The sequence below is a fragment of the Aspergillus pseudotamarii genome (assembly GCF_009193445.1).
Source record: "Aspergillus pseudotamarii strain CBS 117625 unplaced genomic scaffold BDV38scaffold_44, whole genome shotgun sequence".
Lineage (NCBI taxonomy): Eukaryota > Fungi > Ascomycota > Eurotiomycetes > Eurotiales > Aspergillaceae > Aspergillus > Aspergillus pseudotamarii.
The window spans coordinates 227,638-242,271 of NW_022475058.1; the positions used below are offsets into that span (position 1 = coordinate 227,638).

General features: G+C 46.6%; 4 protein-coding genes across 4 annotated transcripts; 2 read left to right on the plus strand and 2 right to left on the minus strand.

The window, feature by feature from the left end:
* Nucleotides 1-52: 52 nt before the first annotated feature.
* BDV38DRAFT_294703 (uncharacterized protein) lies at nt 53-5,560 on the minus strand (the record flags this gene model as incomplete). The annotated part of the gene is made up of 5 exons (XM_032062548.1): nt 53-327; nt 381-530; nt 618-5,301; nt 5,474-5,499; nt 5,537-5,560. 5 exons carry the CDS (start codon nt 5,558-5,560, stop codon nt 175-177), a joined length of 5,037 nt encoding a protein of 1,678 aa, XP_031911450.1. The 3' UTR covers nt 53-174.
* A 2,626-nt stretch (nt 5,561-8,186) lies between these two features.
* BDV38DRAFT_272896 (aromatic prenyltransferase) lies at nt 8,187-9,537 on the plus strand (the record flags this gene model as incomplete). Its single annotated transcript, XM_032057577.1, has 2 exons — nt 8,187-9,370; nt 9,438-9,537. The coding sequence occupies 2 exons, from the start codon at nt 8,187-8,189 to the stop codon at nt 9,535-9,537; spliced, it is 1,284 nt and encodes a 427-aa protein (XP_031911451.1).
* Nucleotides 9,538-10,203: 666 nt separating this feature from the next.
* Nucleotides 10,204-11,094, plus strand: BDV38DRAFT_294705 (alpha/beta fold hydrolase; the record flags this gene model as incomplete). The annotated part of the gene is made up of 1 exon (XM_032062549.1): nt 10,204-11,094. One exon carries the CDS (start codon nt 10,204-10,206, stop codon nt 11,092-11,094), a length of 891 nt encoding a protein of 296 aa, XP_031911452.1.
* Nucleotides 11,095-12,628: 1,534 nt separating this feature from the next.
* BDV38DRAFT_294706 (general substrate transporter) lies at nt 12,629-14,542 on the minus strand (the record flags this gene model as incomplete). Its single annotated transcript, XM_032062550.1, has 2 exons — nt 13,975-14,542; nt 12,629-13,912 (listed from the first exon to the last, which is right to left on the minus strand). Exons 1-2 carry the CDS (start codon nt 14,326-14,328, stop codon nt 12,629-12,631), a joined length of 1,638 nt encoding a protein of 545 aa, XP_031911453.1. The 5' UTR covers nt 14,329-14,542.
* Between the last annotated feature and the right edge of the window lie 92 nt (nt 14,543-14,634).

Below are 14,634 nucleotides of genomic sequence, written 5' to 3' on the forward strand. Positions count from 1 at the left end.
ATATTCCTGGTTTGTATATTTGGTCTACAGAGGAAAGGATTCAACATAATTACTCTCTAGTACCTTCCGCCTAAGAGGCAAAACTGGCAGAGTCTTGATCAGTGTAGTGGGTAAATTAATATTAACTAGATTATATGTGGATTTACACTTCAGGATCTACCAACCAAGATTCATTCATTTGTCCAAAGATCCCACAATGTCCATGATGGACATCCTAAATCGGTTGGCCACGTCCAATGCTTGGTCTTCTGTGAGTAAGTCAGATTTGTAGGTGAGCCCTAACACAACTTCTGTTGGTCCAATCGTAACGGTAGCTATAAGACCATACTGTCCAGCGCGGTCAGCTAGTCGTTAAGGCAGTGGGATTGTTCGAATCTTACCTCTGTCGGCTCTAGTGTTTCTAAGTCCTTGAAACATAGACTCGAATCAGAGCTACCCATAGACAACGGCTGCTCAACTGAGATGCAAGTATTGAACAAAGGTTGGCCGAAGTATTTTGAGAAACGTAGTACCTCAATGAGGGAGCAATGCTGATTGAGCAATCGGTTACCGGTTTCTATTTGATTCCTCTGTAATATATCCAGGAAGGAACCATCACTAAAGTGAAGTTGACAAACTAAAACATTAAAGAAGGGTCCTACAATCTTATCGACCTCGGGAATTCGAGAATCTCTCCCGGATATGAGGGAACCGAAGCAGACGTCATCGGATTCAGTATACTGCCGCAGTACTAACCCCCAGGCAACCTGTAGCACATTACCCACAGTGAGTCCATGTATAGTGCAGAATGGTATCAATGTAGCAATGCTAGCGAGATGCCCAGTAACAACGAGGGCTTTGCTAGGTGAACTTTGATCATTCAGCCTTGGAAAGATAGAATGACTAGCACCTTCTAATTGCCTTCTCCAGTAGTCCATGCGATCACCAGCATTTGACAAACTTTGAAGCCAAGCTACCGCAGTGCTATATAGTGACCCAGGATCAGGGGATAACTGTTCATCGTACGCCTGCGATAGCTCATGAAGAATGATCAAGACGGAAGTAGCATCAAGAAATGCATGCCCGCCCTCCAGCTTGCAGAACACGCGACCAGAGAGCGTCTGACAAATCGTAAATGCATGCGGATAACATATGCTCGCGCTAGTCTGCAGGAACGACTTCCTCAACTCTGCAAAAACAAGTTCATCTGCACAAGAAATTATGGGGACACCCCTAGAATACTCTTTATGCACAACATGTATCTTCGAGTGGATACCGTCACACAATGGGCTCTTTATGAGATGTGTCCGTAACGCAGGGTGACGACGCGCAAGGTTAAACCAAGCGTTGCGCAGTCTAATGGGGCACACAGCAGAGGCCTTGCTACCAGTGGTGACCTCCCATATGGTATAGGACTGATAATCAAATGGCTGCAGCATTTGCGTTTGCAGTAGCCCCTGATGTGCTTCACTGCAGGGATACGCATCCTCAATACAATCCATGCTTTGGATGCCATATATAGCCATAACTGCGGATTCAAGTCCTTCCAGGTCATGATCAGACCCCAAGGAAAGAAGGGAGAAACGCGTCTCCAAACTGCGGTCACTTCCAGGAGTCGATGGAGGGGTGAACAAGGTGAGGGGCTTCGATTTTGATGCTATGAGTTTGACAGTCTTCCCGTCAAATATATCCGATGCTGTCAGTGACAGGTAGTGCTTTCTGCAAAGGGAAACAACCTGCATTGCAGATATTGAATCCCCACCAAGAGTAAAGAAGTCATCCCCAGGACTTATATTCTGTGGGTCCATACCAAGAACACGAGCAACAATGGTTCGAAGACGTTCCTCTCCCGGCAATATATGATAACCAATTTGCTCTTTGTCAGGATCCATTAAAGAGCGTAAGATGTAAACGTCCGCAGATGAAGCTACCTCACATAAATGGGCTCTATCCGGTTGTCCAGATGGGGTTAACGGTATAAAGCTGATTGGAAGGCATAGTGATGGAACCACAAACCAGGGGAGCAATTGTCGTAGGCTACAAATCAATTGTTGAAGCTGCCGCCTGAATTGGTCTGTAGGTCGTATAAATAGGCCCAATATTCCTGTCGTCTCACACGTCCGTTTAGGTTCGCAGATGAACATAACAGTGATCCGATTAAAATCTCCTTTCGGTACTATGGCGTCAACAACGACAGCTGCCTTTCCACTGAAATACTCATAAGCCTTCTTCTCAATGTACGAATTCCATGACTGGCTTTGGCAAAGAGTATTAGTGTAGATGTTAGAGGGAGGTGGGATGATGTTCTGGATTTTCAAGGATGGAAATTTGGTCATCGTGTCCACAAGATACTCCAATTGGTCCAACATCCTCTCCATATCATCAGTAATGACGACTGCATTGTTAAACACGGCCTTCATTGACAGCTTCTGCGCCCCAGGTTCACACACTAGAGTTAACGGACATGTGCTGAACTTCACCTGCTCGTACTCATTGGTAGGGCAGTCTATAAGTATTTTTGGTGGCTGTCGATTTGTGGCAGACTGTATCACCAACAGACTTTGGAATTGACAGGCGCTGGCTGCCTCAGAACCCAGTGACTTTATCCGTCGTAACCCTGTCTGCTCAAAAGGGATGAGCCTTGTAATGTGATTTTGCATGAGTACTAGGGAATCAGCGACATTTAGCCTCCCATGAAGTATTGTACGAAGAGGGAATGCAGCAATAGTCGGACCAGTCGTTTTATGCACTCCGGCTACTGGAGCATTGCGCCCGGCAACGGTCAGGCCGAATACAACATCCATAGACCCAGTACGCCAGGCAATTAGCATGGCAAATGCAAGCTGAATAATTGTTGATGGCGTGTAACAGCCACCTAGCCACTCGGCTACGTGAATATGGCGATGCGTTGTGGTGATAGAATTGGCCAAATGTGCGAGGGTTAAGGGCGCAGAAGGGAATGGCACTGCTTGCATGCCTTTGAACTCGGAGCACCAGAAGTTCTTAGTAGATTCGTGATTCCAACTCAATATGTGCTTGATGAACGGGGTGAAAGGCCGTTGAACTGCATTCATGTGTTTATATGCACCCTCAACGGCGCCAAGAATCAAAGCATACGACCATCCATCGAATATAGCGTGGTGCATTGTGAGACAAAATATCCGGCGCAATTTCCCTTCTGTATCATTCGCAACTGCTAGATTAAGAAGCGGTGTACCATAAGACATCGAAGGCCTAGGAGACTTATTTTTATCGCAGATCAAGTCCCACTGCAAAAGCTCCTCAAGGTGCATGACTACTTGAAGAGCCCCAATATCAGAGTGAATAATGCGAGTTCGCAAGATTGGGTTGGCGCCAATCACTATCCTCCATGCTTCCTTTAGACGAAGCAAATCAAGTTTCTGGGGAAGATGAAAGCGAAATTGGGCCTGAAATGCTCCCGGTATTTTCGAGGTGTACGCCATTAAGGCTTCCTGTAAAGGCGTACACGGGTAGATATCCTCAATCTGTTCCGGAAACACGGAGCATTGCTCACTTGCCTGAGCAATGTATATGGCTTTGCTTAATGAATCAAGCAATGAAAAGGCTGGGATAAATGGATCAACGCTCCCTGAAGCCTGGTGAGTGCAATCTTCCAATTTAGAAATAGTTTGGTGTCTAAACAAGGATTCTACCGTCATCTGCAGTCCCTGGTCTCGGGCATCCCCGACAAGTCTGATAGCGCTGACTGAGTCGCCGCCCAGCTGGAGGAAACTATCATTGGGTCCGATTTTGCCCTCTGGAAGGCCGAGTGCCGCTGAAAATAGGCGCCGTAGTTGATCTCGGGTGGGAGTACTTGGTGAGTTACTCATATCATTGTACGGTGTTAAATAGTAAGCTCTAAAATCGTTCTCCGATACACACTTGATAGCTTCCCGCAGAATCTTCCGGTCGACCTTCCCTGTCCGTGAAATAGGGATAGCTAGTAGTGCGATGTACGCTGTGGGTATCATATGCCTTGGGAGGACCTTTTGTAAATGAGCCTTGGCTGCTTGGGCCTGTCTCCGAATTACAGCGCTTGGCGGGCGTAAAAGCATTGTGCGATCCATACGAACGGAGTCTTCTTGCCTTGGAGCAATAAAGAGAATCAATGTAGGCTTACGTCCTGCTGGAGCAGCAACTTCAGCAGCAATCACAGCATCACAGAAGTATTGTCTTGCCTGATGTTCAACTTCGCCGAGCTCAACCCTTTGTCCGTTCAACTTGACTTGGGTATCCTTCCGTCCAATGTAAGCGATTGTTCCATCGAAGTTATATCTGACTAGGTCACCAGTCTTGTAGAATCGGTGAGTCTCATTAAGATGGAACAATGACGCCCACTCTGGGTTTGTGAGGAACGCATTTGCTGTCAGACTTGGTTGTTTCAAATACCCTCGCCCTACAATTGGGCCGCCTATGATGAGCTCTCCGATACAACCAACTGGCATGAGCCGGTGGTGGTTGTCTTTTGATGCGATCCAGCAGGTGCCACCCGGCGAAAGCCCAATATTTCCCAAGTCTTGAACGCATGGCTGCACGGTTGACACAATAGTGCACTCTGCCGGTCCGTACGCGCATACTAGCCGAACCTTGCCCTTCCATCGGGAGATATCAGTGGGCAGCATAGGCTCACCACCCATCACAAGGGTTTTGACCGTTGGAATATCTTCCGGCTGGTAGAGCCTAGCCACCGATGGTGTTAGCTCCATCCAATTAACTCTTAGGCTTCTGATAGCTTGTTTCAAGCTATTGACACGTTGTGACTCGGATGGAATACAGACACATCCACCAAGAAGTAATGGAGTCAAACACTCGTGGACACTGACATCGAACGCATATGACGCAAACTGCAAAACTCGAGATGATCGATCAAGGTTCTGAGCCTGGCTACTAGCAATGCTGTTGGTACAAAAGGAGCCATGCTCTATGATGATGCCCTTCGGCGCACCTGTAGAGCCTGATGTGTACACCACATATGCCGCATCATGCGAAGTCGTCTTCACTGGCTGTGCCGCAGAATATGCTACCCTTTTCATGTTATCGTCCCCGATTACAAGGGTGCTTCCCGGAGCGCCTACACATAGCTCTTCTGAACAAACTATCACATTTGCATCGACACCCTGACATATATCCACCAGCCGTTTTGTCGGGTAAGTTGGATCCAACATTGCAAAGGCAGCGCCTACTTTAAGCACTCCAAGCATGGCGACGACAGCCCATTTAGACTTCTTGAAGATAATCGGTACGACTGAATCTGAAGTAAGATTGTATGGCTGCAGTAGCTCTTGTACAGCTGAAGACAGCCTATCCAGCTCACGATATGTTATATCTCCATCCCAGGCGCAAATCGCCTGGGCGCCTGGTTGCAAAATGCATTGTACGCGAAAGATAGTGTGAATGCAACTGTCCAACGGAACAGCCGGAGCATCGCTATTCCATTTGGCTATTTGGTCCTGGTGGTGCTTGCTTATTAGACACGAGTCGGCGAGTGGCCGACCTGGCCTATGGATCAGACAATGTATTATCTGTTCTAGTGTACTAATAATGTTTTCGGCATGAACATTGTTGAGAGCAGAGGACATATATCGAAGCGATATCCTTGGTGTAGGCGAAAGAGGTTCGACAAATAGTATAATGTCACTGAGCTGAATCACTCTTCATTTATTAGCTCGTATGATAACGACTGACCACGATATCCATCACCTTTTCAATGTTCCGCATTGACTTGAACCAGGAGCCATCCTGCGAGTCGTTGGGGCTAAGCACGATACAAGTGTTGAATACTTCACGGCGGGCGAAATCATCGAGTAGCCATCTCTGGGTGCTTCTGAGAGTCACGGCATCCGAAATTGGCAACTGGGAGTCTACCACCGCTTCCCATTGTTGTATACTAGAGACATTGCTAGCTTCACATGGGAAACCCCCAAAGTAAACGTTATTGGAGTCGGTATATTGCGCTAGAAGGATAGACCAGGCAACAAGTGAGGTGTGATAGAGAGAACTTGTATTCTGTTCAATCTTGAGCACGACACTTCTTTCACTTTGTTCAAAGATGGCACAGTCGGAATCTCTGTTCGCGGTTCCGCAGGTAGCCAATATTGGAAATATACATTGATATGAAGAATTTTCGTCCCTTTCATCTTCTGAGTTCAGCATTTTAGTGATGATATAATAGATTCCTAGACTTGTATGTGCTTTAAACAAACACGACGGCAAGAAAACGAGTGTAGCCTCTACATAGAATGGACCTAACAAGTGAACGAGTATTTCTTGGTCTCATCAAAGGATTTGAGGAACTGTGCCTGGATAGTTCCAATATTTCGATATTGGGAGGTTAGCAAATGAGGTATCATGGCGAATATGTCCCTCTGCCTCTATATGATATAGACACTGTGTATCATTTGATTCCTTCACCACCTGGCCTCGGCTTCCCCGGCGACCAAATGACATCCATTGGCACGAAGGTGTGTTGATGATATGGCATCGAACGCACCGACATTGTACAGATAAGAGTAAAAATAGACCATAAAAGGTTACACATCATTCTGTCGGTACCTGAGCTGGGTGAATGCCGCTTGATCCTGGAATGGCACAATGCAAGACCGACATGATGCAAGCAAGCAGCCGGTTCCCATTCTTATCCAAGGATAGTCCACCGCTATTAGACCATTAAGAGTCTCATGTACTGTAGTATGTCCCTTTGGGGAGAAGCGGCTTTTTACTTTTAGAATATCTGTGAAACGCAGTCGTCACTGAGAGGGAACCAGGAGGCATCCTTGCCTATTGTCATAATATGTTGAGAAGTGATAAACAGGTCGCTGAACCTCTAGATATGGCATCATCACAGCTGCTCGTTAGACTTATCCCTCAGCAATAAAGTGACTGCTCTAGTGTACAACCATATTGCCGCAGCTAGGTCTCACCCAGGTCACGATTATCATATCGTTTCAGGGGAGACCTGTGTGATGTTCTCAGTATGCAGTCTCCCGTCGTCTTTAGATAATAGTACCGTGGCTCCAACATGCGTAGGAACAGAGAAGACCTGACCGCCAGGAGAATTTAGTCGCCGAGCTGGTACACCATGTCCGACTGTGAAACAGTGCTTCATAGCGGTGTCTGGCTAGAGACATAGATTCTAATAGGCGCATCTAGTCCACTCTTGGTAATATCATGTTCTTCTCCCGCTTCTCATGTAACAGCTAATTGTACAACTCATGTATTTGTGTCATAAAAGCCCGTTTTGTTGAAGTAAAGCAAATCTTCCTGACAATCATTTGATCGTGAAAGCAGCGTCTGTTGCTACAATGATGTCCATTGGGAACTAGCCTCCTCTTGTATACTAGCCTATCTAAGTTACTATAAAGGTTCGCTCTCTTTTGCCGACTATCTTAGGTAGCGGATGGCAAACTCAGCAATAAGCAATTGCCAAGAAGATGATATACATCATATCGAGGAGCTGAGCTTACAATCTGTAAGTTACCTTTCCATTCAGCTTTATAGTACACTTCGGTGTCAAGAGGTCGGCGTATTGTTTAGAAAGTCGTACGGTGGAACAATAATATCACGGCCATAGCTCCCTTTCCTGTGCTGAAAAAGTCGCCTATACTTAGAGTAGCCGAAATTATCAACAATGCTACCTGTGTGTTTGAGTCTGCTCTACACCATCAATGTCCTTGTGTAAGCCTTTTGTTATACATGCTGTGTCAACATGTGATGTATCTCCTAAGTGTACTTGACGGCCACCCCACTACGTAGATCACGAACTGTGGGAGCATGACATATAGCTTTACTGGTGATATTGCATAAGAGCCTCTTGTAATTGGGGTATTATGCAAATTTGGAAGGGGTCTGATAAAAGATATGTTACAGGTTGGGTTACTACTCGGTAACGAAATGATTCCACAACAGAGCACATGCCCTGCAATGACTAGTCGCTAGGATGTAACTCGCAAGCCGTATGTCAGATATCCATTCCTCGTGTTCAGTGATCCTGTGGCTCTTTCCAACTTCCAACTACCTTCAGTGAGGCCTTGGTTGCCTTTTTCCGGCCAGGAAACCGATCTTTACGTGCAGCTTCACATGGTTCATTGACCGAAGTAGCACGCTCTCTACCTCTGCCTTCACTCGACCGCAATTTGCTCGTATTTCTTTCATCTTATACTTTACAACCACCTTGCCTCAGCCCAGCTATGACCACCTATGCACTTTTGAAGGGCGATTGCAAGCGACAAACGTCGACTGACAACGACGAATCAAAACCAAATGACCTTCTTAGCAAATATCTCAGTTTCCCAAGCTTTGACCAGCATCAGTGGTGGCACAACACGGCACCGATGCTAGGAAATCTCTTGTCACAGTGCAAATACAGTGTGCACCAGCAGTATCAATATTTATGCCTCTATGGCCTACACATCATACCCTTTCTAGGTCCATGGCCTGATACTGAGCGTCGTAAGCTCTACAAAAGTGTATTTAGTGGCCTAGGGCCGCTGGAGTTCAGCCAGAACTTTACAAAGATTGGGAAGACTGTTCGAATGGGCTTCGAGCCGACAACCTTCATTTCTAGTACCGGTCGCGATGTATGCAATCGACGTGCTCTTGGTGAGGCCTTGAATCGTCTCAAGCAGCTGGACATGAAGCTGGATTTGCAATTGTATCACCAGCTAGTGAATGAGGTTTCATTAACGGATCAAGAGGAAGCGACAGTTCGAGAACGAGGTATATTGGATGATGAGCCGGCGAAATCGCAGAGCCTTCTGGCACTAGATTTCAATAACGATGACGTGACAGTCAAGTTATATTTCTACCCTCAACTGAAATCACTAGCCACCGGAATTCCTCGCGCGCAGCTGATGTTCAATGCAGTGCGCAATGTGGATACAATAGGTGCTTTCAGTGAGTCTATGGACATGATTGAGGAATACTTTGCCTCAGTCCCAGCCACTACGGCCCCGTACTGGATATCTTGTGACCTTGTCGAGCCTCACAAAAGTCGATTCAAATTGTACATTGCACAGTTCCAAGTAAGCATCGAGAGTGCCGTAGACCTCTGGACTCTTGGCGGTCGGGTCTCAGATCCCGAAACGATGGCAGGTCTTGCCATGGTTCGCGATCTATGGAATTCTTTAGATATTCAAGATGGTTTGCGTGAACAGAAGAACCGACCTAGAAACCCGGGTGATCCCTGCAACATTATCCCAATGTTGTTCAATTTAGAGATATTCCCTGGTAGGGCATATCCGCAGCCTAAGATATACTTCCCTACTACTGGGATGAACGACCTGGCTGTCGCAAAAGTCATGGTCGAGTTCTTTAGACAACATGGGCTCCATGAGCATGCACAATCATACACTGACCATTTGGCTTCATATGTGTATGTCCCTCTTCTAGCCCTGAATATATGCCAGTCTTTTGAAATAAGCTAATGATTTAAGCTCTAGACCACATATGGACGTCAATGAGTGCACCGACCTTCAAGCATGGGTGTCCTTCTCCTTCTCTGATGCTACTGGGCCTTATGTTACTGTCTATTATCACTAGTACTTTGTAGTATATACCTTCTCAAGAGTAAATAATATAAGAATTCTCATAGGTCTTCTAATTTACCGCTATTAACTTAACCTCAACATTCCTTTGTATATTGCACAGATGATCCACCCCTTAATTGAACCTATTAAATATCACGTTTCTCTCACAGCGAAGCACACCAGACGTAATATTCTTATAAAACCCACATATATTCACGACGAAGCACCCAAACCAATGTATTAATTTGTTCTACATTAACCTTCAGTCCTGACCGCCTCCATAGCAGAGCAAAGTAGGTTAATACCAAGCATTTAAGACCCACTCTAGCCTAGCCACCAATAATAACAACCAAACCGCTGACAGGATCACCTAGGGCTTACTTCAGTTACTTAGATTCGAGAGTCGACTCTAGAATGCTTATGTGCCCAGCGGTATCATTCCGCATATGCTGACATAGGTACTATATAAATGATGGAAATATAATTCCAAATAACGTCCCAACACTGTAATTAATTTGTAAGAGTGTGAGTCATGAGGAATCAATTCGAACAGATGAACAATCACCATATGTCAATATATATGGAGTGTCAATCATAGTGTAAGAGGCACTGTATCAAGAAAACCGGAAAGACATTCATACGAAGCTACAAGCAAGAATAACCTAAACACATCACGAAAATGGAGTCCATCTTTTTAAACCTCTCCTCTGATATATCCCTCCACGCGCGTATCTCTCGACCTTCAACCGACAGTCGAAAGCCACTTCTGGTTTTCCTCCATTACTGGGGTGGATCTTCATCAACATGGCATAAGCTCATATCGGCTGATTCACCAACTTCTCTGAGTACTACTCATCCGATTCTTACTGTCGACCTTCGGGGCTGGGGCAAGTCTACTGGTCCGTCTGAGGAAACTGGAAACACATATTCAATTACGGCATTGGCTTCCGATGTTGCTCTCGCACTAGAGAAGTTGAAACAAGACGTCGGAACGAAGGACCTTTTCAACCACGGCTTCATATTCGTTGGTCACTCTATGGGAGCGAAAATAGCTCTGACCACGCTATCAGCCCTCCATGAGAATCTGCTCCAAGAAATAAAGGGTCTGATTCTAGTAGCACCAGCACCACCGACAGCTCTCAGCCTCCCTCCAGAGATGAAAGAACAGCAAAAGCTTGCCTATGAGACCAAGGAGTCGGTAAGGTGGACGGTTGAGAACGTACTCGCAAACCCTAAGAACCTAAGTGAAGACGACATCGAGTTGGTGATTCATGACAGCTTGAGTGGGAATAAACTTGCCAAAGAAGCCTGGCCTACGTATGGCATGGCGGAAGATGTTTCCGGGGGTGTGAGGAGGGCTCTAGCTTACATTGGCCACCGTGGTATTCGGGCGAGTGTACTTGTTGGGGAATTGGATGTTGTCGAGCCAAGAGAGCGAGTTGAGACTGAGGTCTACCGATTTCTTGATGAGAATGGTGTCAAAACGTCGTTGAGGGCTATTGAGGATGTGAAGCACTTGATTCCGTTGGAGTGCCCTAGGGTGGTCTATGAAGAGATTGCTTTATATTGAATGACCCCTGGTAGACTGGTTTTATAGAAACTGCTTTGTACGTATATAGACACCTACAGAATTTACTTTGACCTAAGCGGTAAAGGATATCTTTGCAGCATTTCTAAGATGATTAACCGTATACCTGCTCCCAGTTCTTGAGTCCTAAATAGTTGATCTAAGATGGTCGACTGTGACGGCCCCAAAAGTCGGCTAAAGCAGTATTAAGTTACCCGGTAGTGCCAACGTGGGTGGTGGATATAATGTTCCGCAGCATAAGCATAGCCATGTACCACTTCGATATGAGAACGCAATGTTTATTTGTCTTCAGTTAGTACCACGTTGCAACCCCTTTGTCAACCTTGAAAATACTCCGTGCAACTGTAACCGAATTAAACATGCAGGTCTAGATTGCGCAAGCATAAGTCAGGTGTATGTTTCCGCGACAAGTGATTTCAGCTTGGACGGGTAAATGAGTAGGACACATTGGTCGTAATATCAATATACATGGAGTAGACAGATGTTCTACTGTCATACCTGTTCAACCAGGTTATGGAGTCTAGACTGTCCAGGTTACTCGGCACACGCAGCATGTAGTGATCATGGCAGGTCAATGCTTTAGCCAGTCTGGCGGTGACTCAGGAGTGTTGAAATCATGGCATATGACGATACTTCGGTATTTGCGTTCGCTGTTATGGTGTCCCTATTTGGAGTAACCAAACCCAACGGGGATCCTTGTTGGTGTGACCTAAATTCTTCGGCGGCTGTAATGGTGGCCGACAAGGTTATGCAAAGGGATTGAGGCCGCAGTCGCTTATCTACGATCTCCATTTCAGCCTGGTATGTGAAAAGCCTACTTCATCAGGGATAGGCTGCAGCCAAGCCTCCTTAAGCCCTGTCCATTGAGTCGAGAACATGGACCTATATCCACCAACCCTTCACAGAGGCATGACAAATGTTCATCCCGTACGACTCACGAACGTATCGATGCAGGTGCATGGTGCACACCCGTTGTAAAGTTACTCCGGCTCTATGACAGCTTGGTTAACAAGCAACACGAACAGGAATAGATTTATTCCTGTTTTATCGGGGTTGATGGCTGTAAAGGACCTGGGAGTATCGGCCTAGTACTGGCACTCGACATAATGACCGGTAAATCCGAACGAGGCAAACAAGCTGGACAACATTCTCTTCGTGGGTGGCATTGCGAATGACATGAGAGAGCCATGTGCCTGCTAATATGTCTTTTGGCTGAAAGGACCTGTGGTATCCCCGCCCTCTTTTCTTTTCTTTTTATTTCAGGCAAATTGCGGAAATATGAGAATCAAGGGGAAATATCCGAGACCTCTCTCGAGAGCAAGTAGCTCGATTATCGCAACCTTCATCAGGTAGAGACTAGTTTTTCACTCATCCATGGTTGCCAGTAGAGCTACTGCACATCTGCGTCGATCACAAACCACTGCCCTCAATAGATTCATAATGAAGTATATGATTTTGACTGCACGCTGATGACTGGTGATTTTATACTTGATCCGTTATCTAAGTTTACATAACCTCAATGCCCTACAACAACCGTCTTGCCTTGTACCCTCAACCTCTCTTGGATACTATCCTTGCGCTCTTTGCGCAGATTCCGAGCGTATCTCACCCCAAACCCATGCTTGAATACCTCCTTGATCTCTTCCAGCGACAAACCTGACACCTCCGGATAGAAGAAGTATATCAAAATGTACCCAACACCGCAAATGCCAGCGTAGAACCCAAATGCTCCAGACGGAGTCATACTCTTCATCATGGACAGAAACGTGCTGGATACGATGACATTGCTGCCCCAGCTAGAGCAGGTGATCCACATAGTGCCCATCGCGCGGACCTCCAGTGGGAAAAAGTCTGTACTCATCCATGCTGTATTACCGACTGAGACACCGTAGAAGATTACAAACCATATAATGAACACCAAGACGACAATTGCCGGAGGTGATACGCTGCTGCTCTTCAGATCGAGGGTATCTAAGTCGACTGGGATAAAGCAAAATGCTACCGCTATCGCAATAAGACCGACGGACATACCCCAGGCGGTGGATAAGAGTAGTCGGCGACGACCCATCTTGTCGATAACCATCATATTGACCCAGGTCATGATGAAGTTAGTTCCAGCAACGACGATCCCTACCGCGGTAGGATTATCGAAGCCTACTAATGCAAAAAGGGTGGATGAGTAGTACATAAGCGTATTGAACCCCGAGAGTTGCGAGATAACCATCAAGCCACATGCGCTGACCAATGCCCGGAGATTGCTAGGTACAGTATGAAGCTGCTTGATCTTGGTCCACCGTGTCGCACCCTCGTTGATCTCCCGAGCTTCATCACAGGCGGCGGATATTGAGGCTAGAACGGAAGCCAGTTGAACATCCGATGGATGTCCGTAGATTCTACGGAGCACGTCCCGGGCCTCCTCTTGGCGGTGGTTGTATACCAGGTGGCGTGGGGACTCCGGGCAGAAAGGCATAAGAGCCGCCAGGATTAGGGCTGGTAAGGCCCCAAGCCCCACCATGTACCGCCAGCCATGGTTGACATTGGCAAAGGCAGCTCCAATAGCATAGGAGATTACCTGACCACCTGTGATTGACATGTTATTCAGGCCAATAAGTCGTCCACGCGCCTTTGCAGGTGCTACTTCAGCAATATACAAAGGCACCACCATGGCAGCTGACCCCACACCGAAGCCTACTACAACCCGACCCACGGCCATTTGGGCAATTGTGTATGCGGCTCCTTGAAGGACGGCTCCGATTGTAAACAACGCGCAGCCGAAATAAATTGCCGCTTTGCGTCCTAACTATTTTTTCGCGAGACAAACAGTTACTTAATTGTTCTCATCACTCAGTAGTATATCCATACCTTGTCTGCCGTCAGTCCGGCCACAATGGATCCGAAGAACGCGCCTCCCGAGCAGAGGGATGTGATCAATTCCTTCTCGTTACTAGTGAGCATGCGGTTGTCTAACCCATTATGGATGTAGACGAGAACAGCACTAATGATCCCAGTATCATAACCGAACAACATTCCAGCAATCGAAGCGGTAAAGGCGACAAGCCATACGAACATAGTAACTGGGAGGTCGTCGATGCCGGTTTCCGTGGTTAGACTACCGGCGGCCACTTCAATGTGTGCATTTTCTGGCAGGTTCGCCCCTTTAGGGTCGTCCATTGTGGTTGTTGGATATTGGGGTTTTGTATCCTCGTCTGGGGCCATAGTGAGCTGCTATAGCCTAGGGCAATTCAATCAAAGAAGACGAGAGGTTGTGTTATCAATCCACAGGCAATTGCAGTTATAGAACAAGAGTCATCGCTACATGACCGACACGACCCTTTTATAAACTTGATCATAACGTCGCCCAGCATCTATCTCTGTTGGTATACATCTAGACGAGGCCCTGCAAACGCAATATGGGTCTCCTTCAACGTATTAGCAGGATTCTGATTGGCTGAGACCTTGTAGGAGTGTTCCCGCGGCCTTGAAAACGCGGGGAGAAGATGTGATGATCGGTGGACCTCCAAT